Consider the following 22,410-nt stretch of genomic DNA (forward strand, 5'->3'; position numbering starts at 1 on the left):
TGATTACTTCCAGATTTACTTTGCTCATGTCCACCTATATTAAAGAGCCAGGAGAAACAAGAAAAAAGTTTCAGAACAAGTCCTTTCACTAAATATACAACAAGCTCACAGTACCTTGAATTTTTTCACTGTAGAGACTGAATTGTATGCTGCTACATACATTATTATCCCAGTCTAAATCTGTTTTAAACCAGCTTCTAACCTCTGCTGAACAAGAGCATTTTGATTAAAGCACAAGTTTGGATACCTTGCCTTCTTTTTTTAACTCCTAATATAGACTTCCCGATCTCTCCCAAGCAGCTAAAATTAGAACCTAGAGAAGGTAGGAAGTCAAAACATAGTAACTTGCTAGTACACGCTAGTAAATACTAGCTCAACTAGACAGCAAATAAAAGCTACAGTGGAACTACACCAATGTACTGTTCACTCCCTTCATACAATTCTGTTTCCTGTAAATAATGAAACCCACTGAATGATAAAACAATAGTCTTGATCCAGCTCACCAATTCCCCTGACACCTGTCCACCACAGACTTCAACAGCTTTCAAAAAATCATTAAGCATTCAAAATTAGAAGAGAATTCACCCATTCCAAATCTCTTAATTTACAAATTCCTCACCCAAGATGAGAACACAGCCCAATTCTCTACAGAAATAAACACTTGCTAGATATTTTATTCATAGCTTTATTCCTAGAAACTACAACCACATTATTACCTTTTTAGGACAGTATGAATGAGAACTTGCTAGTTTTAGCTAACTCTGTGGAATGCAACTCTTTCAGAAATCAGGTTTTGTCATTTACAAAAACAAAGACCTTCTCAAGAGCTCTGCACTCAGCTTTGCCACAGTTACCTCAGCAGCTTCATCGGTTGCCTCCTTGGCAGGTTAGGGCCAATACAGCCTAACGAAGGACCAGCTCCACGCTTTGAAATAAAATGTTTGCTAAACAGGTATCTACTGACAGCACCTGCCCTGGCTGCATCACTTAAAACACTCGCCTGAGGAACGCACCCTCCCTAACAATCAACAGGTAAAGACTGTCACAGGGCAAATAACTGCATCTAAGCAAGGAATCTGAGCAGAGCTTTCTGCAGCGCTCTCACAGCCTCCCTCCACAGCCCCAGAGACTGTCACTTCAACATCTTCACTAGCACCCACAGGACAACTAGTGTGCATTTCCAACATACTAATCTAGAAAACCTGAAACAACAAAAAACCCCAAACCACCACCCCAAAAAAAGGGGTTGAGGTGTTACTGAAGGATGCCTAGAATTCTAAATGAACATTTCTTCAAAGTAAGACTTCTTTTGAAGCTGAATTTTACACAAAAGCCTACTGGTGATATTTAGTGCTATAACTAGATCATGCATATTATTACTGTATCTTATATGCACAAGTGGACATTCCAAATACCCTACAGAGAAGGCATTCCTCCCCTTTCTGTGTGTACCACCTGATACCCAATTACTCCACTGAAAACTGTCTTTGATTAGTGTGTCTTACTTCCAATCTCATCCTAACCAACTTACCTTCTTTTCTAAGCATTCTGCAAATTTCAACTGCTTCAACAGCTTCTTCTGCTTGTTGCTGAAGCGATTGTCCTGTTCTGCACTTGTTCCCTAAAGCACAGGAAATAAGATTTTTAGTTTGTATGACATTCAATTATCTTCACACATTATCTTCCCACATACTTGCACTGGACAGTGCACAGCCACACCAGTTACACCATTCTGTAAGCAAATAAGCCTTTTCTGGTGCCTTTCAGTTTCAGCACTATAGTTTTCATCTACTGCTGAAGATTTAGGGGTAAGCAGGCCCCTGAGCTCTGCAGCGACACCTTAATCATATAATCTCCCTGGCATACTACTTACGAGTTTAGCAGTACAGTAGTCTGAAATTGTTATGGAAAGGACTTATGCTAGAATTCACAAACTCCTCAGAAGGAATAAGCTCTTTTTACTCTGTCCAGGAATAAAAATGTCATATTTGGTTACAATGACATCTATGAAACCTTTGGGTAAATTTCTCTGAAGCAGATCAGCCAACACAGAGCCAGCAAGAGTACAAAGAATACTATTTTATTGATCATGCTCTGTTAAAGTTCACCAACTCGTTCCACTTTCATGAACAGAAACTATAGGTTAATTCATTTGGAACTGAAAGGCTTGAAAGTCCAGTTCTGGAAAATTTACTTGCACAGAAGTAAACAGAACCACACATGAACAAGAGTATGAGCAAAACTGCATCCAGATACTGATGACTTGTTACCAATTTAAAACAAATCCACAGTTCACACCTGAAGCTTATTAAGGAAACCAACCTGACTGATGGAAAACACAGGAATTTAATATGTGCAATTTCTATGCACAGAATAAAGGGTTGAGTACCAGCAATAACATAAGCTACTAAGGAACCAAAAGTCAAGAAATAAGAAAAAGCTCCAATTCTCAGGTTAACCTAATTACTTCGTTTGATATGAAAGCACCTTGAATTAGCAACGTAACATGCTACAAAGTCATCAGATACTGACAGGAAACAAACTATTTCCGCTATTCTGAAGCACAGGAATCCTAAAGACCGATTGTGGCACAAGCACTTACCAGGATGAAGTCTGTTTAAAACTTGATAGTATTTGCAGTCTACTGCGTGGCTTACACATTAACAACACACACAGTATTTGTCAGATCACTCAAGAATTTAATGTTCTTTTTCAAAATTCTCTTGTTCACAACCCAGAAGTGAAATGGAAAGGTTAAGTTTTTCTTAGCCTGTTCATACCACATGGCAAACAGCAAAGGTAACCGAAGACCCAGAGCACACTATCACATAAAATTTCAAGGAAGAGACAAAATGGTTTGCACTGACAACTTTACAGAAGTGTAAAGAACTGGAAGAATTAGTAATAGCAGCTTTCTTGGTAAGGTGAGTGCAAACTAGTGCTCTGCTGCACTTCCGTAATTTCCACAAGAACTGTTTTCTCCTGAACCAAGGCTAGAAGGAGATTAGAACACCGTTTACAGCCTCGTTCCAGTGCCATGTTGATTCTGCCTCTCTAAACAGTCACCTTTCACAGGCCATTTAAAACAAGATTAGATTTCTAATTCAGTGTTTTCAGTCCCAGTAATTCTGCTGTCAATTACAACTATTTGATTTGTAAACTTGTCAACAATTGCATTAGACAGAACAAGTGCACCTTTAACTTGTAATTATTTTTCTCAGGCTGGTACATTAACACAAAATTGAATTGAGAGATTATGTGCCCTCATGTTCTAAAAGCATCCTAGTTGCAGAAATAGAAAATAATAGAGCTGAACAAATTAATGACTCCTGAAAAATTAAATTTGTTTTCAAAATTGTCAAGGAATCCCCCAAAAATAAGCTCATCCTAATTAACGGGAAAAAAAGCTGAGAAGAAATATACCCTAGGTAGGTTACTGCTTAATAGTCTGCAGAAAATATAGCACAGCTGTAAGAACAGAAAAGAAAAGCTCAACGATTAAAAGAAATTATCACATACCCACCTAAAAATAAAGCCTAACTTCTTTTTGGTTTGAGTACACTTAATAACCTTCACGTCACACTTTAAAAAATTCTCTCTTTAAAAAAAAAGGCAATTTTGTTTATGTGCTTTGAACGCGGCCCCCAAAGCGCACTCGATGGCAAGGCCGGGCTCGCCTCCCCCCTGCCCCGCGGCCTCCCCCCCAGGGCTCCTCGCACGGCACAGCCCGGGGCCAGGCGGGCCCGACGCGGGGCTCCTCTCTCCCCGCGGCGGGGCCGGAGGCCCGGCCGCCCCGAGGCCCAGCGCAGGACACGTCGGCCCCAGGCCGCGCCGGGCTGCGGGGCCGGGCCGGGCGAGCGCGGCCCTTGGGGGCGGCGGCAGAGCCCCCGTGCTGCGGCCACGCGTGTCCCCGCCGCGCACGGAGCGGCCACCTCCTCCTGCGGGCCCGGGCCCGGGGCGGCGGAGCCCCTCGCAGCCGCTCCCCTCCCACTCCCGCAGCGCCCCGGCGCCGCGGCCTCGCGGCTGGGCCCGGCCGCCCCGGCCTGCTTCCCGCCGCCATTTTCTTCGCGGCGGCTCCTCACAGGAGCCTGCGCAGGGCGGGGGCGGGGGGGCACGGCGGCGTTCCTCGGGGGAGCGGCGGCCCCAGCGGCTTCGCCCGCGGCTGCGGGGCCTGCAGCAGCCCGGCTCGGCCCAGTGTCCCCCACCGGGGGAGCCCCGCCGCCGTTCCCGCCCGCCCGGCCCCCCCTGAGGCCGGCACTTACGCGGAAGAACCCCGCGTCCATCTTGCCTCCTCCGCCTCCTCCTGGTCGCAGCGCGCTGCCGTCCCGGCGTGCACCGCGCGCCCGCAAGCCCCCTCGCACGCTCGCGGCGCTGGGGGAGGAGGGGGCGGGGCCGCGCGCTCCGCGAACGCTCCCCGGCGGCTGCCGATTGGTGGCAGCCGCCGCCGAGGGTCGGTGCGCGCGCGGAGGCTAGCCAATCAGAAAGCGCGGCGTTCCGCCGGGAGGAGGGAGCGGTGGTTAGACGTCCTTTCCCGGCGCGCGGGTGGGGAGGGGGAATCCTCTTCTCGCGAGATGTTGGCGCGGGGCGGGACGTTCCGGGGCTCGCGGGTCAGGTGGTCTCGCGGCCGCAGCGGGGAACGGCGGTTCGCTGTCTCCCTGAGGCGGCTGCGCGGGCGCGGCGCGTCCTGGCCGGCCGCCCTCCCTTCGCCTCAGCTCGGTCCTTCCTCGGCGGAACGGGGGGGCCCTGGGCCCGGGCGGCTCCGCGGGAGACATCGGGATCCCTGCAGCGCCGGGGCCTGGGGGGGGGTGTCCCTGCTGTGAGGGGCTGCGGGCCGGCCCAGGCCTCTGCTCTGCGGCCCTGCAGTGCTGCTGGTGTGTGTTCTCCGCCCTGCCCGGGCGGTAAAGGCGGTGGGTTGCGTTTGGGAACCCTGCTGCGACTTGTCGTGAGCGGCCTGGCCCTCCCTGCTGCCTCACGGCCTTGTCTTGTGCAGGCAAAACCGTGTGTGGCACATCACTGGTGGAAATGCTGCCACAGCTGCCTGCAGTTCGCACAGATCTATCCAAAGTAACAGCTCTGCGTTTATCTAAAAGAAATGTGTATGCCCTTTAAAAAGGAAACGCTAGGTTCCTTCAAATAAAGTTAGCACAACAGCTGCTTCCTGTGTTCTCAGCAGTCATGTAAGTGTCATATGAAAGACACGTGGTTTTACAAGTGCCTTTTGGGCAAACAAATTGGTTATGGGACTTAGGGAAAAGACCGAAAACGTTCTTAAGTTTTATCTGCTTAGACCTCCAATGATGGTACCTCTGTATTGCGCACAGCCATACCTGGGGTAGCGTTCACTCGCCTACCGAACAGTCCCGGCACCGCGGAGCAGAGGGAAGGAGCTGGGCTGGGGGGCGGGTAGGTGCTGAAATGTAGTAAAGTTGGCTGCTACACTTGGAGTTACTGTATGGTTTCGTCTGTTGAGAAATGGGTTGCGAGCTGTTGGATGGGAGGAGGACGCTAGATGGAGCTATGTGCTCTGCGGAAATACCTGGGTGCCGGACCCAGAGGGGTGACCGCTGCCTTGCAGAAGTTTTGGGGAACAGGACTTACCCCGCAGTGAAAAACAGGAACATTTTACTAGTGTACTAGCATCAGTAAAGTGCCAACTGTGAGCCTGAAGGATCCAACCTGCTGAAGCTGTTAATTCTAGAAGACTTACAGAAGCAAGAAAAGAAATACTAATTCTTGCAAGACCCACTGCAGATGAACTATTGAGTACGCCCTTAGAAAAAAAATCTAGCAATGTTTCTTTATATGACCTGCAGACTGAATGTTTGCATTGTCAGAATACAGACCCACTGGTATTTTGTCAAGAGAGAAACTTGACCAAAGACCAAAGTAAGAAGGTAGAAATGTTGGTTGTATCGCACTGCTGGGCAAAAAGGCACTCTGAGGCACTGTGCCACCAAGTGTTCAACTTTGTATTAACTTGCAGACAAGTTTGTGTGAATCACAATGAGTTACACTTATGTTGCCTATTCTCTCCAAAGACTTCCATGGTCTAGGATTTCTTTAACAGACCAAATTGCAACATCAGCTCTCAATTTTGTATTTTTTTTTTAAACCAGCAGGTTTCCCTGATGGCAAGTCTGCACGCAAAGGCAGCTAATGGGGAGCTTTTCCAAAAGATGGGGGGTTGAACGGGGAAGCGGGGTTCCCAGACAGGGCAGGCTGAAGCAGCAGTGAAGCTACTATTACAGGACAAGGGCAGCGTGGGCTTGATACTGGAAAACTCTTAAATCCACAGCAAATTACACAAGTGTTACAGTGGCAGCGTGGTGGAAATACAGTGATTTTTGTTTCTTAAGAAGGTGATTTTGCGTGGTCAGCATAAGCTCTGGATTTTGCTGACAGGAATCAGAATGGACTGTGGGGGCCTCGCAGGCTGTGCCAATATAAGAAAAAATTTACTGGTAAAACAGCAGGCTTTGAATTTTGCAGATTGAGCAATGCTAGCGTGGTTACAGCAGTAATTTTCCTGCCAGTAACAGTAATTCTAGCAATCTAGAATTGCTTATAGTAGTACTGCTTATTCTGCTTCAGTGAAGCAAAGTGAACTTCATTGTTTTTAAACTCTGTAAATGGAAAGTAAAATCTGCTAAAAGTAGGTCTGGCTGGTGATGCTAAAAAATAACAGTAAGATGGGGCTTATCTTTTGTAAAGAGCTTGATTTTGATACAGTGGAACATGCCTAGAAAACATCCTTAGCTGTCTGGAGATAGAAACAGGAGGCCAACTCCTTTATGTTTTTAGAAAAAAATTAAATTGTCATCTGCAGTCCCTTCTGAATGATTATATCAGTCATTCCTGCCACAAAAAAAGTAAGTTAGAAAACTAGGACAACTAAAGTATTTACAACGAGGTTCAGAAACTTCACAAACAGCTGTCTTAATATTTAGTTTGGAATTCAAACTGTGCTCCAGTTTCATACAAAAAAAATTTGCAATGTAATTGAATTTACTTTCTGCACAGTTAGTAAAAATTACCTGGTCAAGAGATGGGTTCATATCTTGGAAAGAAATGTTGTCTACTTACCACCCCAGTCCCTCACTGCGTTACTCTGAGAGTGGTCAGCTTTGTTTTGGCCCGGTGTGATTTAAGAAAGTAATAAGTGGTAATGTGGGGCAGAACTGGGAAGAAGCGCAAGTGAACCACTGCAGGACAAAAAGCTTCAAAGCTGGAGGCTCTCTGTGATCAGCTCAGCTAGACAACAAGAACTTCTTTCTCTACAGCTCCCAAAAAGGAGTTAAAATACCCTACTAACAGATGTACTAAGGTCTACAAACAGGCCGGAGCTCTGTAACGGCCACAGTAGCCTAGAGCTAACCACTGGCAGTGTTTCAGTGCAAGATACACACAAGAAAATAAATCCAGGCTGCTACATTACTGCTGTGTTCGCTTCACGCTCTGCCCAGCCATTCAAGTGAGTGGTTCCATAAAATTTAAGATGTGTGTGTCAAAAAGTAGAGTTGTTTCTCAGAGCCTCACATACTTCTATTTAGGACGAGGTTTAACTCCTCAGCTTCTTCCTAATCCTTCCTATCTGTCCTGTCAGCTGTGTTTCAGGGCTGCTTTGATACATACCCACGCTTGAGACTATCAGCCACTAAATGTCTGACAATGCCACTGTCTGTTCGCACTCAGTGGGTTGTGAATATCTTTGGAAATTTCTTTGTTGCATTACTGTACACCCACAATCATCACATTTGCAAAACAACATCGCTTTCAGTTACTTTCTAGAATAATAATTAAAAAAATGTCTAAAAATAGTTCAAGCCTAGTCTGCATTAGAGAACAAAGCATTTCAGGGTGTGAGTTGGACATAGTAGCTGTGTAAAGCCCCGCTTGCTTTATACTGCCTTTCCACACTTACTTTTTCAATTAAAGAACTTCTCAGATTTTCTGTAAGACGAAACATTCTAATGCAACTCCAGTAATGAACCTAAAGCAGTTCTTGGCATGAGAGAGAAAAGCCTTAAGACATTGAGTTCATTTGGAAATGGACAGATTACCAAGTTTATAGAAATGTTTTTAAAATACTTGAAAATAAAAAGTAACTTTTTCTCTTTTATCTTAAACCATAGATATGTGGCATTAGAAACATGAAAGATCAGTAAAGATAAATACAATTTTGATACTTCCTGTACTATCCATGTATAAAATAGACCACAAACCTGTTTCATGTAAATCGTAACAAACCCAGGTTCAACCCGAGTTATAGCTCTTGTGTCCAAATTTTTCTTCCAGTTTATCATCAGTCATTGCAGAACACAAAAAACTCAAACTCTCGGAGTAAGTAAAAACTCCACAGAAGATGAGTGGGCATCTTTCCTTCCAAGGAACGGGCTTGGTTTATGCAGTCTCTCCATACCCTAGAGAGCTCTGTGAGAAGGCTCACTGTGTTTCTGATGAGTTGTGTGCCTTCCCCAGTTGATTTCAGTCATACAAACAGTGTCCAGGCCTTTAATTTTTCCTCCCAAAGAGAGAAAGCAGGATTAATTACAATCTATAGACAAAATAATAACTCATTGCTATTCCAAATGCAGCCATTGCTTTGCCGAGAAGTCCCAGGTCCAGGTAATTAAGAATTCCATCTCCCTTCTCTCACGGGGAGGACACTCCCAGTTACCTATTCTGCATGTGGATATCCACAGGTATGAAAGTCACTGTAGGGTGCTGAGCCAGGCTGCTGCTCTTCTGCCCTAAAGCAGGTGGCACTGCTGTTTTGGTGGGTTTGGGTTCCAGCTCCCGCTTCACTCGCATGCGTCTGTAAAGATAAAAATGAAATTGTCACCGGAGCTGGCACATGTTGTGGTCTGTCCCGCGGTATTGGGAAGGTTCCCGTGGAAGCAGGTTACATCAAACAGCTACTTAAAAGCCAGTGCAAGCCAGGATTTCACCCCCAAGATACTAAATGGCAAGTCAGTGCTTCTAGAGCATTAAGTCTAACCCAATGGCCTGAAAAGTGAGAAATCAAGCTCCTGTCTAGCAGCATTGATGCACACAGCAGACCTCTCCTATGCTTCCAGCAAGCACCCTCCATCAAGAACCTTTTTTTGCTTCCTAGCAATCACAGAACACTGATGGTGAGATTCAGACGCTTCAAACACATTACAGTTTAGATTCTCCTGGAAAATTTCAGCAACAAATACTGAAATGGTCTGTTAGATGACAGCACACCAATTTTGGTTCATCTTGTCCCGCCTTAGTGAAGTATAGAACTTGGCCACGTACCTGTTATATGTTTTCAATATGAGCAGAACCACTGTAAAAATAATAATCACTCCTACTACAATGGCAGCAACTATTGCTCCAGAACCTAGCAGGGAAACAGTAATGGAAAAAAAATAAATCTTATTTACAAAGTTATTGTGCTGTTTGAAGTTTGCTAAGTACAAGGTCCACTTAAAAAAAAAAAAAAAGCCACCACCCCACTAGTTTTCTTACTTTGATAGAGAATTTGTTCTTGAGACTTTGTGGTCACATTTACTGAGAACTGAGTATTATTGATCAGGGGTGCAGCTGTCGTCATCTTGATTCGGCTACAGAAGAAAAAAAAAAAAAAGCAGAATGAGTTCATAAAATATTAGCCAAAATTTGACAGTGATAATAGGCAACTATTCGTTAAAGATTCTTAGCCTACTTTGTGCAGTCTCATGGGACCGGGGTTCTTAATATTTCCTCAGTGGTGAAAATCTGGCCCTGCTGAATTCAATGGAAATTTTGCTACAATAGTCTTCAGCAATTTGCCTTAAACTAATTGCTGCTCAGTATTAATAGGATAAAAATAAGATATAAACACAATAATGTGTTGTTACCCATATATTATTGCTGTTATACAATTTTGGTAAACATATATTTTAAATGCCTTAGGGTTTTAGATTATCATTTCATACTGAGATTCAGATTACTGAGCAAATAAATGTGAAGAGTTCTGTACCCAGGATACAGTAATACATCTTTAAGGAAGGAAAAAAAAAAGTCAGCACAGAAAGGTTTAAAAACTCCTTTATAGAACAGAAGAAAAAACATTTCAGCCCCTAACTTGAAGCTCCAAAAGTTACATGACAAAACAGCAGCTACCCCATGACAGAAAAGGATTGCAGTGTGACTGGGACAGAAAGCTGACGTGAGTTCGGACCAGCACCTCGCTCATGTCAGCGTCATCTCAGGTCTGTTATGGAAGAGGAGAAGCCTCCAAGTGGACAGCTGAAAATCTGCCTGCTCCTGCATTTTGGTAGGGTAAAACTGGAGCTAGAAAGAGCAGCCTGCATGTTTACTGATTTTATAAGCATTTTCCAAATGGTTTCTAAATGTGCCTAGTAACCTTAGGCATTCAAAGACTCCTTCGGTCTGAGAAGGGTGTGAATACCACTTCAAACAGACCTCTGAAACCATTTCAGCTCCTGGCTTCGGAGAGCTAATACACTCAAACTATCCACTGAAAATTAAATTATTCTTCAACACCTGATACTGGAATTGAGTTTCCCATTTTGGATGCTGCCCAGTACAACCAGGCAGAACTCAGCCTCACTCTGTTACACTCCACTGGGATACCGTGGATCTGTGACATGTTCTTAGTGGCTTTAATTTTACACAGCGCAAGACATACAATAGCCAGAAAATTATTAAGCGGACAGAAATCAGTCAGTAATAAAAAGAACTGGAAATCTGAAAGGCAGCCTCCCTTCCCCCTTATTGAGGCTTTCCTAAAGGTTTCCGCAAAGTAGCATCCGTCACATAAAACACATGTAGTGGCAGGCTGTGGATTTGGGAGGCAAGAAGGACACAGCTCTGATTGCTCTTGACAGGACAGGCGTTGTTTCGGGGTGGGGAGGCCAGGAGCTGAGTCAACACGTGTGTGTGCTTGGGAGGCTCCACTGACAGATATATGAGAGCGCAGTAACCAGCAGGAAGGAACATGGTCAGTATCTGCCTGGGTATGAAGGATCAGAACTGCAAGGTCGATTCATGAAATACTTCGATCCCCTTAGGTTAAAAAGGTTCTGTTTTTTTCTTTTAATTTAAAAAACAAAAATAACTCTGTCTTGAGTCTGTAACTGGGTCATTCTCCTCTGACTGACTGACTCCTTTGTTTAGCTAGGCCAAGTTAATTCAGCAACACGATCATCAACTGTAGTCATAGATCTTTCCACGCTGAAAGAAATATTTTGTGTTGAGAGTTTGCCCAGCCTTACTGTATAGCACAGTGAAAGGATTTACACACGCCTCGGAAGAACCTGTGAGAGGCACCGAAGCTCAAGTAACAGCGCTGTCCCCATCCCTTTCCCCACCCATCCATTTGAAACCTTGTTGATGCAGGTTGTACCACGGACAAGCAGAGGCTGCAGAGACTCTCCGTCTCACTGCAGGCTAGGGAAAGCTCAGCAAGTATTTTGACTACGGACATAATTCAGAAAAAGCCACGTCCAACTTTTACCTTGTTGGTCCTTACTAGGAGAGCACAAATTCCAGATTTACAGAACCGTTTTTCTCCTCCTCTGGCTATTAAAATAAAAATCCCAAATAAATAAGTCTCCATATTTTGATATTAAGCCATGCAATGTTCATAATTACTAACTTCCATCTGGTTCAAACCACCTTGGTAATAGTAAGCTATTTGTGCATGAGTCACCTATAACCAAAGAATTTTTATTGTCACTAAACCGCCTGTTTGCGACGATTAATTTCTCCAACAGGGTGTAAAAATCTAAGATGCAATTTGACAAATGCATCAAATTTTTATTTTTTTTCCTGCATTGTACAGCAAGTAAAGAGGTCCAAGGTCTGTGTTTCAGGCCAGGGTGAGAGGTGCCTGTCCTCTGCTTTACCTACAGCAAGTCCCAGCTCCATTCCTCCCCTATGAATCAGCAGGGTTATGCCTGACCAAGCCGGTGCTGCGAGACTCAAGGACCCAGCAAAGTCCAGCAAAATCCATGGGAACCTACTGGTTTTGGGGCATTGTGGGCTGGAGCCTCCTCTGCTTATAAAAACATTTGGAAAATCAAGAGTGCTCAATAACAGCTATAGAGCAGAGGAGAAGAAATGGACTTTGATACAGCAATCACAGGACATTCTTTCTTTATGACACATGGCATGCACTTCCCCCTGTGCACACACACCTGCCTGGGGTTTTGAGAGCCACTAATTCACCCGTAGTTCTCGAGACTGGGAGTGGGGGCACACACCGCTGCTTATTTTTGCATCCCCATAGGACGGAGCTGGAAATGTTTTCATAAAGTTAAGCTTTGGGCACGTTTCCATTTAAAACATCTTTGCAGATAGAGCGTATAGGTTGTTTTGGCAAGTAGTAGCAATGCCCCCCTTTATCCAGCCTGCCTGCCTCCCCCTGCACCGTCCAATTCCGAGCTGAACGGCCGTGCTCATTTACAATGAGATGGGGATCACAGCTCGTCTGTCAAGCGGCTCCTGCAGCACCTGGCAATTACAGAAGAGGGGCGATGGGGAACAGAGGGGTTGGTTTGAGTTTTTTTCCAGGAGAGCTGGACTTTGAGAGCCAACTCCCTGCTAGGGAAGGCGGGTGCTGGTTAGGAAGACACACAAGTTCAGTGCTTTGCCACCTAGAAAAAGGTGGTCTTTGCATCAAGCTGTGTTGCAGGCTTTAGACACAAAATCAGTTAGTTTCTCCAGCAGTAATATATACTAGTTTTGACCCAGGAGCTCAATTGGAGGATTAATTCATCCTTTCAACTGCACTGCTGCACAGATAATATTTTTATCTTCTATTGTGGCCAACCACAGGCTGAAAGGTGATTTTACCCTCTTTACTCATCCAGGTCTATTGAAGAACACTGGGTGCCAGCTCTGCTGCTCCAGGACCTCATTCCCTTCCCAAAAATGTCAACAGAGCTGGGTTTTAAACCACAACACCCACTAAGGGATGGAAGAACAAAACCCAGTACTGGTTTGCTTGATTTCTGGTTTTCTTTCTCAGTATACTGGCTGTGATAGCTGCTAGGAAAAGGAGTATTCTCTCGAATATTTAGAAATAGGCTAGAATTTGGGCTATTCTCTTCCCCCACGTCCTGTTGCAGATGTGAATGCGCAGTGCCATGTGTGAGCCATCTTACATCACCAAAAGGCCACCAAGAGCTGAACTTACATGAACACTACCAGGGTGCTGGAGCTGTGCGAGGAGAAGCAAATTATCAGAGGTATACAGCATTAATTCCAATAAACAAATGCCAGGCTGTCACCGAAGAAGCCAAGAGGCAGCCAGATCCTGTTAAATAAGGCAGGAAGGACTTTATCCCAGAGGAGCGGTAGCTGCCCTGACAGCTGACAATCTCAGATTTGCTCTCCTGCAAGAATTCCACACCACAGACCCATCACCACCCTATCTCCTGCAAAAGAAGAGGCTGAGGACTCAGCTACCATCCACATCCACCCTCCCAGCGCTCCAAAGGAGCTTTGTGCTAAGCCACATCTGTTTGAGTCTCAGCTCAAACCATGTGTGCTCAGCTCAGCTTGCACATCAGCCTAAGCAGCAAACTCACTTCCATCCAAGGGAGAAGTTAATCCTTCTAAGTTACCAGTTTTTCTCCTTTCCTAAAAGCAACTGAGCTCGAGAGCAAGGACCTGGCTTGTGAGCAGTCCCCAGAGGAAGCCGATGGGTGTTTTGGTTCTGCTTCTGCCTCCACTCCAGCAGCCTGCCCTTCCCTGTCTTTGCAACAATTTACCTTGTCTAATTGCTTCCAACGCGGAGTGGTTTGAACCTACCTGTTTCATTGTTCCCTGCTGTTTTCCATCAGCAGGGAATCAATTGAGCATTCACAGCACAGCCCAGAAAGGAAACAGGCTTATATTTAAAGAGTTGCAAATTCAGCTTCAGCTCCCTGTAACCTGGCAAACCACTATCTTTGATCCAAACAGCCTCGAGGCAGCGCAGCCACGTGCTCCTGCGCTCACCTTCCAGCTGCATCAGGAGCCACAAGTACTGGGAACATTGCCGAGGGTTTGAGGCAAACTGTATTTTCAGAAAGTAATAAAAACACAGTGTGCTTCAGTGAGACCTGAATGTGCCTGAATTTACCTTGTGAGGCTCTAAAAAGGGAAGAAGGGGGGAAAAAAGCAACAAAAAACCCAAGTTCAAACTGGCTAGCGGGAGCTAAGGCATAAACGTGGCCTCAGGCAAACAACCCTGCTCTGTATGGAGCCTGTGTATTCGTACATGTCCCAATATATATTATACAAGCATTTGTCCCAAGTTCTGGCAAGAACTCTCCAGGTTGAGCTGTTGTTAAAACACATATTAAAAGCATTTCAATTCCTTGCCAAGACAGAGAAAGTTACACCAGCTGCAGGCAATTCTACTGTGCAGTAGCAGCACCAAAAAAATAACCCACAGTAATTCTGCCTGCATGGCTTATTTCTCAAGAGGGGCAAAAAACCCTCAGCTCACAGAGATGACAAGAACCAAGGAAGTAAAGACAGGTCCCCAGAAAGGAACGCCCTCATTCCGATAGTCATACCTGGAGATACAAACCAGAGAGACTTTGGTGTTGACTTGCCCAGGAGCAATGTCTAAACCAGACAGTGACCTGCAGATTTCCCAGTTATGGTTTATTGCCTTAAAGTGCTGGGCCACACACATTTCTCCTCTCCCTCTGTGTGAATGCATTTATTCATGGGAACGACAGTAACTCTACCATGTTCAGCAAAGTGCATTTGCATCATTAAAACACTCCAGATCCTTCAGCGTAGGGCGCTCTATGCAGACAAGCCAGGATATGGAAGCAAAACAAGCCAGAGGTATTTTCCCACCAGTTACACGCCAGGATCTAGGATTAGGGATTAGAAGACTTGCTGAGACACTTGTGAAATACATGTCAGAACCAGGATTTGAACTTAAAATGGAAAAAACCCACCGTGTCACCACCGCACTGTTAAAGTTCCTGCAGCTCAAAGCTTGCACTGCTGAAATGCCTGTTGTTGATTTTTTATTTTTTTAAAACACCCCAACTCCCCTTCTTTCACTGATACCACATATGTCACCTAGAGCTTCCCACTAGCTCTGGCGAGTTGTCTGGGATTTCCCATCCTGGACCCAGGCATGCTCTACTACTTAAGTTTCCAGGCAGACCCACAGAATTTGGGATGCATAAAACCCCCTCCCATCCAGAAACACTAAAAAACCCTGAAATTTTAAACTAATATATAATCCAAAAGAAAATGGCCTGTTTAGTGTGCTGTGCTTACTTAGTAAGGCTCATTAAAAGACATCTACAAGAAATCATTTGGTCCAATGGCCACATTTGCAGAGACGGAGTTACTTCATTATTTAGGTCTGAAGTGATTCATTTAAGAGGAAATGGAATAACATTTTAAAACAAAACTGCCATTTACATGCAATGCACAGATGATATATCAGCTATCAAGAGAGAGCTGGGAGTAATTTTGCAGCTTATTCCTGAAAGGAATGCTAGAGGGTTTTGTTTTGTTGGCAGCTTTTTAAAAATTATTATTAGAAGGCTTTTATTCTACATTTTTAATTTATGACTGTACACACATGAGATGCTAAATTAACCAATTACAAATGATGTAATCAAGAGCTGGCAAATAAGAGGTCATCAGCATCCACCTTATTATAACAGCGAGGGAAAGGTGCAATACACTGCTTGGTCTTTTTGGGGGGAAAGGATTCCTTACTTTCTGATAACACAGAACCATGTCACAAGACTTAAAACAGAACAATGCACAGAGTGAGCAGACCGATTTCCAGGTTCGTGACGTGGTCTCCAAGGCTCACACAGTGTCAAGTGATCTCCCTCGGTTCGCCCCTGCAATCAGAAAAGCCTTTTCTAACAGTGCGGCACAACAGACGAGTGATTTGTACCTCCTTCGGGGCCACAGCGACTGCACAGTTCTCTGCACCGTGTCAAGACCATACATCATTTTTTTCCTCAGATGTGCTTTTCCACCAGAAGGCTTCATCCAAGCAGATACTGAGAGTTTTCAATCCCTTGGTATCCGGGAATCCTCCATTTCAGTCATTGCTGCACAGATCCAACAGCTCAGAGTATGGCTGCACATCTGGGATACATCACCTGTGCAGGAAGCCCCATGCTTTCTGGAAGGGATCGGATGCCCTCCTGCATTACATTTTACAGCAGATTGGCACAGATGTATCACTGCATCCCAAAAATACTGCTTATGTGCTAGAGGCGGCTCATTTGCACACCATTCAGCCAGGAAAATCAACACGAGGGACAGCCAATTCATAGTATAGAACAAAGCCCGAGGCTGATTCCCAGCTCATCTGGACTCGACAGGCACTGGAAGCCCCTTCCGTGCACAGAGATATTAGCAGAAACTTATTTCTGAGCTGCAGCTCGCACCAGCACCTGGCAGCATAATTAACCTCTGATTTGGGAATGAAAAACAGAGTCTGGTAGATGACAAGACTCACCACAGCAATGGGTGAAGAAAATCCACCCGCACTCACGCACTTAAAAAGCGGTGACTGTTGCAGCAGGTGCAAAGCATCCCCGGAGCCCAAAGCTCACGTGGGCTCCCCAAAGACACCCCACTCCAGACTCTTTGCTTGCAATAAGGTGTCTCTACCCACTGGAATACTGATTAAGGTCCCACGCACCGTACGTGTTCCTGGGAGCACTCAGGTGGAGGGCGCAGGAGGAAAGGATGTGTAATTAGCAGTTAAATATTACCCAGAAAGAAGAAAAATGCCTCCAGGCACCTGTATGAATTTCAAGGCAGGAATGGCTCATGGGGGATGGTGAATGAGGCTTAAGCTGACAAATTTTAGAAACCATCAACGTGTGCACTCAAATGGAAAGCAAGAAAATTGATCTGAGCCGAACCCTTGATCAGGTCCTGGCAGCAGTGAGTGGCATCGTGTCACGCATCTGTCAAATCACACTACCCAACAATTTGTTTCTGCTGCTCAAAGAAGTCTCAGCCAAGTGTGCATTGGTGGCAAATTCAGTGGATGTGGACCACAAATAAACCATAAAAAAAGCAGTTTGCCATTGAGAATGGTCTGTTTCTGTTCTTACTTCAGAAAGTCGACTCTGTTCTGTACATGTAATGCTCTAGAGAAGGCCTGTTACTGCAGGACTCATTTCAGCTCTTCTGCAGTATCTGTGGAAAACTCCCTACAGCTTTTCAGTTTCCTAGAGAAAAGAGTTTAAAAAAAACACTGCAGATTCAGCAATGTTTTTGCAGAAATTATTATCAGGCTCTGTATCTTGCTGGATCTGCTATTTACTGAAGGGCTGGAGCAGTTCAGATTACCCTGTTGTAGAAATCCTCTCACCTGGATTTTCCATCAGGGCACCTGCTTTACTCTGGGCACAACCAACAAACACTCCAAAGCAGGAGAGAGGGGATTAGGACTGAAACTCTGAGCATGGGAATTGCAGCGTTATTTGAAGGTCAGAAACAGGCATCTGTCTGGAAGTCCAGTATTAAATGGAAGATCCCACATAGCTCCCAATTAGAAAGGAAGAGAGAAAAAAATCCAAACAAAAACTGAGGGACTGTGGTATGGAAAAGGAATCACAGCACAGAAGAGGTTGGTCTCGTTTAGGGCCAAAGTTTTCAATAAATGTAACTACAAATGGAGTATGTAACTACAATCGCTTAGAGAATGTCCCACTACTTCCAGGTCAGTCCCCTGATTTCTGGGATCTAACCCAGACTGAATTGGCCTGAATTTGCACTCCTGCTCTGCAGTGCAAGGTGTGCTTTCTGCATGCTCCCTATAGCTCCAGAGCTCCTCCGAAAAGACAAGGCAAACATTGCTCGGGGAAGACGAAGACGAACCAGCAGCAGAAAACAGAGGAGCTTTTCCCTGCTAGTACACAGCTGGATAAACCTACATCTCAGTGTGATCTTGGACCTTTGAAACACACCCACTCCAGCCAGCTGAACTGCTCTGGGGGACAAAACATTTCTCTTTGCTCATCAAAACATGTCAAAATAGCAGATACTGCAGCTATGCTGTCCTACAAGCAGAAGCCTCTGCCGAGCCGAGGACACGGTATAGGCATCAGGACCCTTGTCACCACTCATTACGTGTAGCCAGGCTTGGCACTTGTTCACAGCGTGACCAGGCGGAACAGGAACACTCAGGAAGCCCTTACACATCAACCAGGAACCTGGAGAACCTACAGACAAAGAAGAAATGGCAGGGGAGAGAAGCCAGAGCGGGGCAAAGATGGGCTTGGAAATCCTGGGAACACGCTGAACAGTGCAGCCACTGCCCCTGTGAGCTGGTGCCCAGCGGATGCTGAGCCAGGCAGTGCAGCCAGCACCTACCTTTGGGACAGAAAGACTCTACCACTCTTTTTTACAAGAGACCAGGCAGCAGAGGCTGATTTCAACACACTTTTTAAATCAGGGCAGGGGATGGCAATGTGCTTGTTGCTTGCTGAGTAGGTCGAATCTGACATAGCCTCCTTGCAGTCAGAGATGAGAGCAAGGCAGACAGGCATTTAATCAACACACTGAAATACCTTCCCCTGACAGAGATGTGAAATAAGCCTGGAAAGGCGGCTAGTAGGTAGGAAAGAAGTGCGTTCTCACATTCTCACAGCGTGGTTCAAGAGTTTTCTTCCCAAAAGGGGCTCAGAGCTCAGCATCCCAGCACCAACCCTGTTTTAAAAAGTGTGTTGAAATCTGTGTGACCCGACAGATGTTACACAGGCCTGTTCTCACAGGCAATTCAGAGAAGAGGAACTCGACGGCCCGTTTTGTGTTACTGGAACAAGACTGATAGAAACCGCAAAAACAATGTCAAAGCATCGTATCCAGCTGGGGAACAGCATGAAATTAATTAAGATCAGTAGCACAGGGCAGATCTGGGCTCCTGCTGTGGCATGCAGATCTAGAATCGGATCCAATTCCAAAGTTTCCCAGAGTTCAGGGAGTTTTTCTATCACATCTGGCAAGTTTGCATCCCTTCCCTGTAAAAGGCTGGCTGAGTTACACGTGTGCAGCAAAGCAGCTTTCCATGGTGGTTCTGACAATGAAGAACAAGAATGAGTTTTTCAGAAGCACCAAAATATATTTGTATAACCATATTGTATACACTCGGGTATCAGGGACCTCTTGTGAAGAGCACAGCCCAAAGAGAAGTGGGGAAACTCAGCAAAAACATCCTGTGCTTTCACTAGACATATGGGAAACTCGCCTTAAAAAACAAAGAACTGCTAAAACACTATCAGTCACTTGTGACAAGAGAAGGAAAAAGGAGTTACCTGGAGCAAATTAAGACTCATAAAGACACTAACAATCAAAAAAAAAAAGGAGACACACAAGCCAAACGCACTGAAATCTGTAGCCCATTCTCCACCTTCCTTCTCAGCCAAGCCAAACCATGGCTGGAGTCCAGTATAACTTGTGAATGATTTGCCCAAACTAGGACTGGCTTCCCAGACTAGAAAACTACTTCTCCCAGTTCCGACACCATCACATGCCTCCCTGGCCAGTTCCTTCTGTTCTCTGAACCCTTCGTGGCCTGTGGGCAAGTCACTTGCCCAATGGCACGTTGATGCCAGGAACAAATCCAAGGAGGAAAGCAATCCCAGATGTACCTTCAAGCACCCCTTGCTACACCCAGCGGAGCCAGAGAGATGACAACAGCTACTCCTGGATTTACCTTACACCGCAATTCTCACGGGACAGAGCAAACACCCACAGCTCACACTGTGACCCACAGCAGGCTGGAATTTCACACTCCAAGCTGCCTCTCATGCTGGAGAACGACCCTTCACATCTATCAGCACAAACGGTTGCATGTGAGTCAACACAGCTCCTGTTTGCTGGCAGACGGCTGTTAATTTTTTCTTTTCTAAAGATAAATATATTTGCTAGGTCAAGGGTTTTGAGGCTTCCATTATGGACTGGTAAGTGAATTGGAAACTTTGTCTTCCCAAGCCCACAGCTGAATGGTTAAGTGCTGATGTTACGCGGGATTAATCTAGGTGTGTGTTTGGTCCAGGGGGCTGTCTCTATCCAAATGGATGTGATAAAGGCAGAGCCCCTTTCCTCTGCCCTCTCACCCAGCCTGGCACCTGATGCAACCGCACCATTAACCCTGTAGCTGGGCAGGTGGATCCCTGACTGGTACCCAGCCCTGAGCAGCCAACGGTGAGGAAGCACCATGACTCCAGGGCCCCTGGAATTAGGTTTTAACTTTGTTGCTCCATGGAGGTGGTTGTGAAAACATTAAGCTATGTATGTCAGTGGGAAACTGGATGACTCAGACAACCCAGCAGCTTTTTTTCTTGCTTTCCTCCTCTGTGATCCCCATTCATGCCTCGTATCATCTCTCCCTGCAAGAAGCCTAACGAACACTATAGGTTTCGGCTGCATTTCCTGATTTCTGTGACTCTCAATACAAGCAGCACAGTCATCCTCGCCACATTTTTTTCCACTCCCACACACCCAACAATAGGCCAGGTCAAGGCTCACTCACTGGCCCCAATCAACCCCCCCCCCCAACGCAGCCACTCTTCAGCAACGCTGATCCCGGCCTGGCACAAGGGCATGAGAATGCAGCATGTGAGATACCACCCTGGGGAGCAGGGGCTGCTTTGGGCAGCTGCCAGCACCCCGCAGCATGCTCAGCATTGATGGATTCACCCCGTGAGCACACAGGCTGCTGATCTGAGACCGCTGCAGGCACTCGGTGTATCGCTCACAGGCTTCTCCAGCTCCTTTGTGCACTAAATCCTGACTGGCTCACTGTTTATTGCCATAAGTAGGAGAAAGAATTTAGTGTAACTAGTAAAAGTCATGCTTTCAGTAGCAGCAGACAGATAGGGGCAAGGCTGGACAGGAAACCTTCATGAATTACTGCCAAGAAGGGAGCCAAGTCTACTCCCAATTGTGGATTGAAGTTTTAGGACCGTTGCTCTCCTCTTGCAGCTCAGCATGTGGTACAATATGCTACCCAGCTGCTGGACTGGATCTCCTGCAATTGAAGCTGTTCAACCAGCAGAAAAATGCGAATCTCAATACTATTATAAAAACCTCTGCAAATTTTGTATCCTTCAATTTTTTCTGTATTAAAAAAATAGACAAATCTGTATGCAGTATAGAAGTGCAACTCCTTTCACTCTGCAAACAGCAGGATGAAAGCAGTCGCAAGATTTCTTCAAGTACTGCATATGCAAACTTGTTGAATCGGTGAGGCACGTCCCTCTTTTCCAAGAACGCTGTAGGCAAGCACGTAGGCAGCGCGGTACTTTTACACTTGCACCCCATCCTCCACCAGAACAGCTCAAAGCTCTTGGCAAGCCCTTGTCTGAACCTGGCATCCACAGCCCTGGTACCTGTCCGCGCAGCAAGACAATAATTCTCACAGGGCCACGAAGTCCCCGGTGACCGCACCGCCTTTGTCTCCTGGTTTCTAATCACTAAATCAAAACCTCCCACTCCAACGCTCCATCCAGCACAATGTACCACATCAGTGAAATTTGTTTACAGGACACAACGCTTCCTTTAGCAAAGCCTTCCTGGGGGCATTAAGTACATTAATTACCATACAAAACCAGAAATCACAGTTCAAACCTGTCAGCAGCTTCAGCGTGTTCCCAAATAACGAAAGCAGCAGGTTTTGTTCTGTGCTGGAGGCACTCGGAGATCTGGAACGCAATGCTCCCAGCTTTCCAGCTCTTTTCATGTTAAATATTAGTCTGCCGGCCCATTCTAGTACGCTACCCGGTAGACATAAAAAAAAATACAAAAAATTTCAAAAACTGACTAAATAATTTAAAAAATTAATTTTTTAAAAATTAAAAAAAATATTCAAAAAATCCCCCCCCCCCAACAAAACATTATTTATAGTTCTGGGGTGGAGTGAGGACCAGACCCAGCGTATGTGGAGCGATGGGGACGCTGCGGGCCACAGACCGATCGCTTCACAGAGGTGCAAACTTCTCTCTGGGGGGGGGCACCAAGTTGCCAGATGGGCTCCAGCCCCCACACCCTAACGGTTTCCAATTAACTAACTAATCAAGTTGAGCAGAAAACCGTAGGCGAGCACCTGCGCGGCGCTCCCTTCAGGCTGGGGGTTACCGGTGAGGCGCGCAGCGGCGTGTGCCGCGGTGCCTGCAACCCCTCGCACCGAAACGCGGAGTAAGCCCTCCGTAGCGGCTACTCACAGGCACCTCACCGGCAGCGGAGCCTTCCAGCAGCCAAATACCATTTACACCGAGTGAGGCAAACCCGGCCGGGCCGCCACCCCCCTGCGCGCCGCCGGAGCTACTCACAGAAGGAGGCGGCGGGGCCAAGGGCACTCCCGGCGGGCCGGCCTCCCCTCAGAGCCGCGGGCAGCACCGCCCGGCGGGCCGGCCTCCCCTCCCCTCCCCTCAG

The 22,410-nt window shown here is 46.1% G+C and overlaps 2 protein-coding genes across 14 annotated transcripts in view; both read right to left on the reverse strand.

Moving 5' to 3' along the window:
- The window catches only part of SRRM1 (serine and arginine repetitive matrix 1), a 19,991-nt gene extending 15,596 nt beyond the window's left edge, over window positions 1-4,395 (reverse strand). For 11 of the 13 annotated variants that reach the window (XM_080379207.1, XM_080379205.1, XM_080379209.1 and 8 more), the window contains exons 1-3: window positions 4,263-4,395; window positions 1,532-1,621; window positions 1-34 (exon numbers count right to left, since the gene is read on the reverse strand). The exon at window positions 1-34 is cut by the window's left edge and continues 89 nt beyond it. In XM_080379207.1, the coding sequence (XP_080235333.1) occupies window positions 1-34; window positions 1,532-1,621; window positions 4,263-4,283 (145 nt within the window). In that variant the 5' untranslated portion in view covers window positions 4,284-4,395. Of the gene's footprint in view, window positions 35-1,531; window positions 1,622-4,262 lie in introns of those variants that run through there. The other 2 variants (XM_080379203.1, XM_080379202.1) reach the window with 1 other exon arrangement.
- Window positions 4,396-4,551: 156 nt separating this feature from the next.
- NCMAP (non-compact myelin associated protein) lies at window positions 4,552-22,410 on the reverse strand. The gene is given in 6 exon segments (XM_080379222.1): window positions 4,552-8,815; window positions 9,283-9,367; window positions 9,496-9,590; window positions 21,607-21,649; window positions 21,652-21,752; window positions 22,200-22,410. Coding segments are annotated over 6 exon segments (510 nt in total). The 5' UTR covers window positions 22,244-22,410; the 3' UTR covers window positions 4,552-8,673.

This window comes from Falco punctatus (assembly GCF_963210335.1).
Source record: "Falco punctatus genome assembly, chromosome: 3".
Lineage (NCBI taxonomy): Eukaryota > Metazoa > Chordata > Aves > Falconiformes > Falconidae > Falco > Falco punctatus.